The 9,324-nt window shown below is 43.6% G+C and overlaps 1 protein-coding gene across 1 annotated transcript in view; it reads left to right on the top strand.

Annotated features, from left to right (window-relative positions):
* The first annotated feature begins 1,158 nt into the window (after positions 1-1,158).
* The window catches only part of LOC142792738 (uncharacterized), a 37,642-nt gene continuing 29,476 nt past the window's right edge, over positions 1,159-9,324 (top strand). Inside the window, exons 1-2 of the mRNA XM_075885662.1 lie at positions 1,159-1,272; positions 4,780-4,815. Of these exons, the coding sequence (XP_075741777.1) occupies positions 1,220-1,272; positions 4,780-4,815 (89 nt within the window). The 5' untranslated portion in view covers positions 1,159-1,219. The remainder of the gene's footprint in view (positions 1,273-4,779; positions 4,816-9,324) is intronic.

Genomic DNA, 9,324 nt, shown 5'->3' with positions numbered 1-9,324 from the left:
CTTAGACGCCCCTGTTGCTGTGACCTAGAGAATAAGCCCCAAGGAAAAGGATATTTTCAGAATTATGGGTAATGTTCAATTTTCTTAATATAGTTTCTAAATGTTTCTTCGTGTGCCTTGTGAAACGTGGGCAACTCAGCAAATATCAAGCAATATGATGCACATCAAGAGCTGCCTTTTCTTATTCTCAAAACTAATGATATATAACCCTTATGTGGATTATCGATTATGATGATGAAGATAATCTTGACAATGATGGCTAATATAGCAGCCCCTAATTTTTCTGGAGGAGGGGTCAGCGTTCATGGGGGAGATACGAATTTCCGGAAAGTTTAGAAGGGCACCATGTACAGGTACAACTGGCCTGCCTGCCTACCTTACGGCCAGTTTTATTCAATCAGGGCAGTTGTGAATCACCGAAATTGGTCAACTATACCTCTTCGAAACAAGGGATTTAAATTTTGTGTTATCATGATTTCGTCATGCCTAATAGAAATGCAGACGTTTTCTCTTCCGTGTTCAAATATTTAAATACCAAAAAAAGATTTCCGTTACGGTTGATTTTCTTGTTCTTTTCAGCTATTGACCGCAGCGCATACCCACTGTGGGGGATTGACCGAGAATATAGTGGTTCTATAAAATAGTATGGAGTGTCAGTCTTTTCAAACTTCTTGTTTTTTGTTTGTTAAACATATCATTCAAGTTGATTTTTTTTCTTTTTTCATTTTTCAGAAGATGATATTGGTTTGGGTTAAATACCCTCGCATATTTTTACCATCTCATTGCGTGTATGCTCCGTTGGTATATCTGCTTATTCACAATTTAGATCTTCTGCCCCCTCCTCCCCCCCCCCCCCCTTAACTGAATGCATGATCCTAATACACTCTCAGCTCGCCGATCCTGGCTCGTACGCCACAAAGGCTACGCACTGTAAAAACAAAGACCATCATTATCATTACGGTATCAATCCCTATCAACCAGTCCGCAGAATCCAGGAGAAAATTTATTTATTAGACCTTTTTTTCAGTCTTAAGTTACAGCGCTTGTTCTTCAGCTTCTTAGGTCATTATTTCAAACATTCTACTGCGTATGCCCCCTTGTGGGTGAGCGCCATTGCAGAGATGATACCATCATCATCATAATCGTCGTCATCACCACCAACGGCCTCGGCATCCCGCGAACTCTCCAGCGTCGTTCGTCGGCAACATTATAAAACAGCATGTTTCCCCCGAGGTTTAGACCTTACAGACCACCGTTTATCTTGCCCATGAGGTAAGCCTATGCCTTTAGGTTATCGTTGTAGCTGTTACGCAGGACTAGGGTGGTCGCGTACCTGCAGTCAAGACGATGCTTTTTCCGAGCAATGCCGGGAATGTTTTTCGTATGCCTCTTCTCACAATCATGCGAACACATTTCGATACATTCACAGTTGGAATTTTAGCTGCTCCAGCATCTTTCATGCGCTTAATTTTCGCGTGTCGATTGTGTTTATATTTTGCCGGACTTTGTTTCCATAGTTTGCTTCCGTGAAGCGCCTCCTATGTGACGTGCATGTTATCGCTGGAGAACCGACTTCTGATATTGAATAGCATATATTGATGATATTTGGAACGGGGAAACTGACTCTGCCTGCAGGCATGCTATTAACGGCAGCTCACAAGAGCGGTTAAATTAGTTTATCGTACTGAAACTTCGAACTAAATTTCTAGCACATGAGAGCGTTAAAATTTTGCGCTCCTGTATCTAGATTGTAACAAAAGAGATTGATTGAAAGCGAGAAAAAAATTACTTTCAGCGTTGAACTCGCTTTCACTTCTGCAGGCATGAAATGTGTTTATTTATCAGATACCCCGCAGCGCCCGAAGGCGTTATAGCAGGGGAGTTACATCAATAAATGACGTACATCTCCGTTCACACACACAATATAACTTTGTTCACACATAAATAACTGAAATACATTTTTGTTCACACACATAGTAGAATTTTGTTCACACATCAATACATCTTCGTTCAGGTTACAACACGGGTTTACAGCAGTGAATAAAATATACCATCGTTCCCACTATGTACTTGCAATTCAGTTAGCCTGTTCCATCTGTTTAATCGTTCTAGGAAAAAATGAATTGGCATACATGTTCGTTTTAGCTGGGTATTCCCGAATTTCGCAACTATGATCAAAACGTTTTGAAGTGTAATGAGGGTTGTGTAGGCATATTTCTCTAATAATTCCAGTTTTATTGTAGTAAGTGCAGTAAAGAAATTTTAATCTCTGCTTCTGGCGGCGGTCAGAAAGACACTCCCATCCTAGCTCAGCCTTCATTGCAGTGCAGCTCTCCCCCCTTCCGTACCGTCCCAAGACGAACCTGGCAGCACGATTATGTAATTGTTCCAGAGCAGCAATGAAGGTTACCTCGGCGGGGTCCCACACGACACAACCGCGTTTTAAGATAGGTCTGATACAAGTAGTGTATGGCATACGTGTTCTTAGAAAATCATCACATTTAAATGATAATTCGCAGAGGAGTATTACCCACCAACGTGTATGAATTGAATGATTGAATAGAAATTATTTATAACTTGACATATTGCTCAGCTCATTTGACTACTTTGCATATACCGTAAAAGTATTGCATAGCAGCAACCTACTGATAACTCTCAACATGATCTTCTTGTTATGACATTAAGAATTTGCTTATCTTATTAGAATGTCCCGGTGTTGCTTACGTTGTTTGCATGTCTACTATACTTCTGTAGCGCTCATATGTGCTACGATATTTATTGGTGCATTTATGTATTACTTTATTTTTACATGCTGAAGTCATTCATAGGGTTATGGTAGGAGTGGAAGAGTAAAATGGATCACGCGTACAAAACAAACAATGAAAAACTACGAAAGGGAGTCGCACATTTATAGAAAAATATTTGCGTAGAGTCTGTTTAGAGTGAAGTATAGATAGGTATAGGCGAATACAACTTGAAAAAATCAGGAAAAGCGCCACATAGATAGCCGTAGCCCGAGCGTGGCTTGCCTCCGCAAATAAGCAAGCGTGTAACCGCGAATAGATGCGGGGTAGCGGAATCGCCGTTCGTCCGTCTCATGATGTCAATCTGAAGCGCTCCCCTCATTGGTGCACCGATTAATGCTCCTTTTAGGAGGAAGTGCCGTAGACCGCTCAAATTTTATATGGCCATAAGTAGCACTGACCGTAGCGTGAGCTGGTACAAATACATGTATTTAGAACGCCGCTACAAAGACAAGAATGCTAATTATTACACGAACATACAGTATACAAATGCATGTATTCAGAACGCCGCTACAAAGACAAGAATACTAATTATTACACGAACATAAGCAGCGTCCACCTCGCTGGAACAGTGGTTATAGGGTGCTCGGCTGCTGGCCCAAAGGTCGTGGGTTCGATTCCGGCCGCGGCGCTCGAATTTAGGTGGAGGCGAAATGGTAAAGGCCTGTGTACTGTGCGATGTTGGTGCACGGTAAAGAAACACCGGGAAGTCGAAATTTCCGGAGCCCTCCGGTATACGGCGTCTCTAATATTCGTATTGTGGTTTCGGCACGTAAAACACTAGATATTATTATTACGAACATAAGCGCCGCTTACGTTCACGTGATAATTAGTCTTTTCGCCTGCTCTGTCACACCGTTCTTCCAGTAACTCCACGCACGCGAAAACAGTTCGCAGTCGATTGAGGAGTGACCATCTTTGAAGTGCCGAACACTCTAGGGGCCCGGGTCGCGTATGCTGCAGCCATCTCATCTAGTTTAGCGTGACGACCCACCGCGGTGGTCTAGTGGCTAAGGTACTCGGCTGCTGACTTACAGGTCGCGGGATCTAATCTCGGCATCGGTGGCTGCATTTTCGATGGAGGCGAAAATGCTGTAGGCACATGTGCTCTAATTTGGGTCACGTTAAGGGACCCCAGGTGGCCGAAATTTCCGGAGCCCTCCACTACGGCGTCTCTCATAATCACATGGGGGTTATGGGACGTTAAAACACACATATCAATCAATCCATAGTTTAGCGTAACTCTAGCGAGACCACGTACGTATAGCGCAGCTAAATGTAGCAGATTGAGCGCTCACTCACGCCAATAAGTTTTATTCCTATTCTTCAAACACCTTAATGATGACAACAATTAAGGAACACTACGGGAGCTCGGGATGTCGTATGCGGTCATTGCTTGACATAGCGTCAAAACCACGTGGAAAATTAGAAAGCAATACAAAAGCAAGCGGGAATTGAGTGAAGAGAAAGCGGTAAGACAAGAATAAATGTAGAAATAGAGAAATAAAAAACGGTAAAAATTGAAGGGTGAGAAAGGAAGAGAGAGCTGGAGAAAGAAAACAACAACAACAACAACAACAACAACAACAACAACAACAACAACAACAACAACAACAACAACAACAACAACAACAACAACAACAACAACAAAAAGACGAGAAGAGAGACACGGAATTTTCCCCAGGTCTGTCTTTCTGTCAGAGGCGGCATGGAGCCCGTGATTTTTACGTTACTTTCGAAAATTGGTAAATGTTCGTTAACTACTTTTTGCTCTATCACTAAGTGACTAAACTTCCACGGCATCAAGCACACCATGTTTTGCTACTTTACCCACATTTCTCGAATCACTTCGATCTCATGCTTTTGGAAAAAGAAAGATGACAACGCTACGAATACTGTTTATCTATGTATTAATGGTTGGTTTCGTTTCTGTTTTTTTTTGCTTGGACTGCACAACACCATCCTTTTTTCGCAGGAGGCCTCCTTCTCAGCCGAGCGTTTTGTACATCAGGTGAGTACTATAGCCCCGTGGCAGTAGCGCTTGAATTCCACGTATCCTAAAGCTTAAGCTGTGTGCATGCATTGCTAACTCAAAACAGCGCATTGTACAGCATTGGCCACGCGATACATATATACCGTATTTGCTCGCATAATTTGCGTACTTTTTTTTTCTCGATTTGGGGGCCTCGAGAAGGAGGTGCGCAAATTACGCGGGGATTTCGCGAGTGCTTACAAAATATTGTGTCACAGTCGTAACTCGCGCAGCTTTACATTAAAAAAAGAAGAAATAAATTGGAGCACAAATGAAGTGTAATTGTTAACTTTGAAAGAATTAGCACGTACTTTAATCAGTCAGATTCGGCCACGCGCGGTCTAGCGGGAATCACTGATCACGAAGTCCGATTGGGAATCATCGTCGCGGCCCCTGCCACCACCCTCCCGAAGCACATCGTCCTCGATTCCATCGAGCGTGTTCGAACCAAGGAGGATTAAAAAAAAAATTGCTGGAGTGGAAATGATTGCGCAGAAGTGAAGCCATTCCTCTGGCAAAATGGCGGCTGTGGCGGCCATCTTACAAGGGGCATGATAAAGTATCACCGTTCAGCGATTAAAAACGATGCGTTTCCCTCGCACACCCGATCAGTCAATGTGGGAACTTTTTTCGGGTCACATAGTGCTCCAAGTCCGTCTTAATGTTACTAGTTTTTTGTAGTGAGCCTCTAACTGGAGGCAAAGTTCTTTGAAGATTCAGTCATTCATACTTGTTTCTCCGTGTTATTTCGTCGGGAACAACTATCCTTTAATGTAGAACTAACGTAGTATTTACATAAAGTATCAAAGCCACTTGATCTTTAAGTGGCCACTATCGGAAAAGAGCATGTTTCCGCCATCTTGGCAGTGGCAAAAGGTGGCTTCACTTCTGCTGGCAAGGCATTGCGGGAGCTTCCACTCCAGCAATCTTTCTTTAATCCTCCTTGGTTCGAACGCCCCATTTTCTTGAAGCTTTTTCGACAATGTTAGGAGAAACTAGGTCCCACGGCATGGTGATATAGTAAAAACTAAGCATTCGCACGTAATTGAAAACGCCTCCTTCGATGGCAAGAAACTAGCAAGTTTTCTCGCGTACCGATTCCGCCGGTCATCACGTCGAAGCACGTCCCCTCGATGTGCTTTGCGGTGGCACGCTTCACGTTTTCTTTGGCGAAACTTAGAACGGCGAGCTTCGACTACGCCGTATATATAATTATTGTCACACATCGCAAGGAAACCGTCAAAACACGTCAGCTGTATGGCAAAACCTAAACTTATGAAATCGACCAAGCATACGTTTCAGCATGGACGCAGGGAACAAAGGAAACAGCGACAAGTTCTCGCGTGCCTACAATGCAGAAAGTCGTCCGTGTGGTGATGCGAGCGCGCATTCTCGCCATTATCGCAGTGGTATAGATGAGGAGATAGGGGAAGGCAAACGCTCCAGTAGTTCCAGCTTCCCATCAACAGGTTTGTGTTCGGGTGCCGTATTCTAGAGACCCTAGTTCGGGAGAAGTCCTGGGAAGAAGGAACTTCGCACTCGCAGCCTGTTTAACTGCTCTCGTCTGCTTGGCGAAGTGTGCACCCGGCCGAAGCATCGAAATGTTCAAAGGTGTGCGCACCGGCGAGCTAGCTCGGGTGGGTCCGGCAGCGCGAAAGATGCGATTGAGATTTTTTTTTCAGAAAATCTGACAAAATATTAGGGTGCGCAAATTGTGCGAGGGCGCAAATTTTGTGCGTAAATACGGTAGCTCCCATGGTTAAAGTGCAGGGTCCGCGGGCGCAAAATAAATATTGATGGAACAAAAGTATCATATTACATTTAACTGGCGCATGCACGTAATATATAATAATAATAATAATAATAATAATAATAATAATAATAATAATAATAATAATAATAATAATAATAATAATAATAATAATAATAATAATAATAATAATATTAATAATAATAATAATAATAATAATAATAATAATAATAATAATAATCGCTAGTATTACGTAAAACTATACCATGTGGTTATGATGAACGCCGTAGTAAAGGACTCGAGAAACTTTGACCACCTAGGCTTCTTTAAGGACTTAGTACACAGGCCCCTATTGGCACCAGTGTGCGACGGATGGCGGCGCTCCGAACGGCGCTTGTATGACGTCAATTTGGGGATTCGCGCGCTTTCATTTTGAGGCCTGACGCTGTACAGATACCGCCGTGCGTGACAAAGCTCGACAAAGAAGCAGTTGCGTTGGTTATCTGATGTGTGGTGGCTACCGACACTGTTCGAACAACTACGAGTCTCCACTTTGAACTCATTATTTTATTTTTATTTTTTTATTTTTATTTTTTATTTTTTATTTGTTGAATCATATAACACAAAAGATCATCATACTGCTTGGACCCGTAGCCAAAGGCTAGTCCTGGGTCCAAAAAGAAAATGTACCAGTGATGCAGGGTTACTGTTACATAAAAAAGAAACTAACACTCAGAAACACAGGGTGTTGTACAGTACTACTACAAGCATTTTTTAGCATGCGATCTTCGTGCCAAACGCCAATAAAATCTATAATCGTAATAGTGTCAAAGGTGCACCAACGCAAGCAAATCACTAAAGTGTACATAATAACATAAACAAGACAACTCAGAGACACATTAAGTAGTCAACAATGCCAGTATGCGTATTCCCAAATGCAGTACAAATGGCAGAGACTGCTGCGCCGCGCGGCGCACGAGCCACCCCCCACACAGAAACGGCTGCTGCGCCGCACGGAAGTGACGTCATGCATTTTCCGGTTAGGCGCTTTGTTTGAATAGTCGGGAGTGTCTAGCGGTACGTCTAGACATAACGATAAAAGCAGTTAAAATCACGTCCAAACGAAAAAGTGAACAAAAATGTTAGTTAGGTTTAGCGTGACAACAATACAAAACCGGCTTGTTTGCCCTCTCAAACTGATCGGCAGCTGTGGCGTAGTTGGTTAAAGCAACACATGAACTAGTGAGGTCGGTGGTTCAAGTCCCATTGCAGTTATCGATACTTTCTCTTTTTTTTGTTCACGCATGTATTGTTTTAACATTTGCGCCTCCTCATCAGCCCGACTTGCTGCTGGTGGTGGTCCCGTCCACAGGCCCTTTAATATCGGATCTTCGATGACTCTTGCAGGATTGACTGTATCTATTATGATAAAGTGTTTTGCGAATTAGTGCTCTTAATCAGCGAGACGCAAAAAGACACAAAAAACTTGAATGCAGCTGGCTGCATTCGTTTCTTCGGCACAGGTGTCAGGAATGTTGATTTCCACGGTTTATCAAACTTTTGATGACAGAAAGGTGCACTACAACGTAGTCTCGGGCAACTTTTTTATGTCGCTCAGTGTACCATCACCTGACGAGGTAACCGGCAGGCCGCTTTCTTTAAAAATACTGACGTGTCACCGCAATGTTCTAGGCGATCAGCACATGATAAACAATGCCCAAGGGCAAGTGCCGACGGCGTTAGTCCATCTAACTACAAAACAGCTTGTCTGCCTTGCTCAATAACACGCGCGGCCTGTGACAGCACGGGAGCATTCACGTAGCAACGGATGAGAACGGCCGTACGTGTTCGCACTGGACAAAACAGACGGCAATGCAGTAGCTCTGGCCTTCGTAGATCACAGGCTTCGTAAGAACATTACAATAAAGTTGTTTCCATCCACCGTATGAACACTTCGCCGACGCACTGGGGTTTCATGCGTGTGCGTCCGGTCAGTCACACGTGAACTGTGCGAAAGCATTTATTTCATCGTCGACCTTGTCATTCGCGACAAGCAAAACTCGGCAGCAAGAACACTGTCACCTTTGACAACACCACGCTTGGCATTGCAATCTAGAAAATGCAGTACGTCCAACAACTGTAATCCGCACATCATACTGAGAAACTTTATGGCGTACACACTCAGATGAAGCTGCGGCGCGGTGGACGGCCGCGCTAGCTCCAACCACCAGGTTCAACTAAGCATCCAGCAATCACATGAAGCAGCGACGACACTCCAGTCCTCCTTGGGAGTGGCCTAGGCCATGGCCATGATTTCATCGGAGTTTTCACCACCTCCTAACACATCGCAGGCGGCTACCATCTCATAGTGTTTACCTTTCGCAGCCACAGCGCCCATGGCGCCCCCTGTATTTAAAGTACTTGTATCATGTATTTAAATAACAAACCTAGGCTCAATGACTCGTTATACACCTGCTTAGTAAAATTTTTTTTAGGTTTAACGCATTACACACGAATAATTTACACATTTAACTAGCTTTAGGTAATAATTTTTAACGTGACGTCACTTCCGTGCGGCGCAGGAGCCACTTCTGTGTGGGGCTGGCTGCTGCGCCGCGCGGCGCAGGAGACGCTGCCAATACAAATACAACATTCGTTGCTAAGAAAAGACAGGGCTTTTTTTTTTTTCACAGAACTGCGTGTAGCCGCTTGTTTCCGCGCAAGTGCTGCGCAATGTT

This window comes from Rhipicephalus microplus, unplaced genomic scaffold, assembly GCF_043290135.1.
Source record: "Rhipicephalus microplus isolate Deutch F79 unplaced genomic scaffold, USDA_Rmic scaffold_237, whole genome shotgun sequence".
NCBI lineage: Eukaryota > Metazoa > Arthropoda > Arachnida > Ixodida > Ixodidae > Rhipicephalus > Rhipicephalus microplus.
This window is presented reverse-complemented; position numbering and strand designations above follow the sequence as displayed.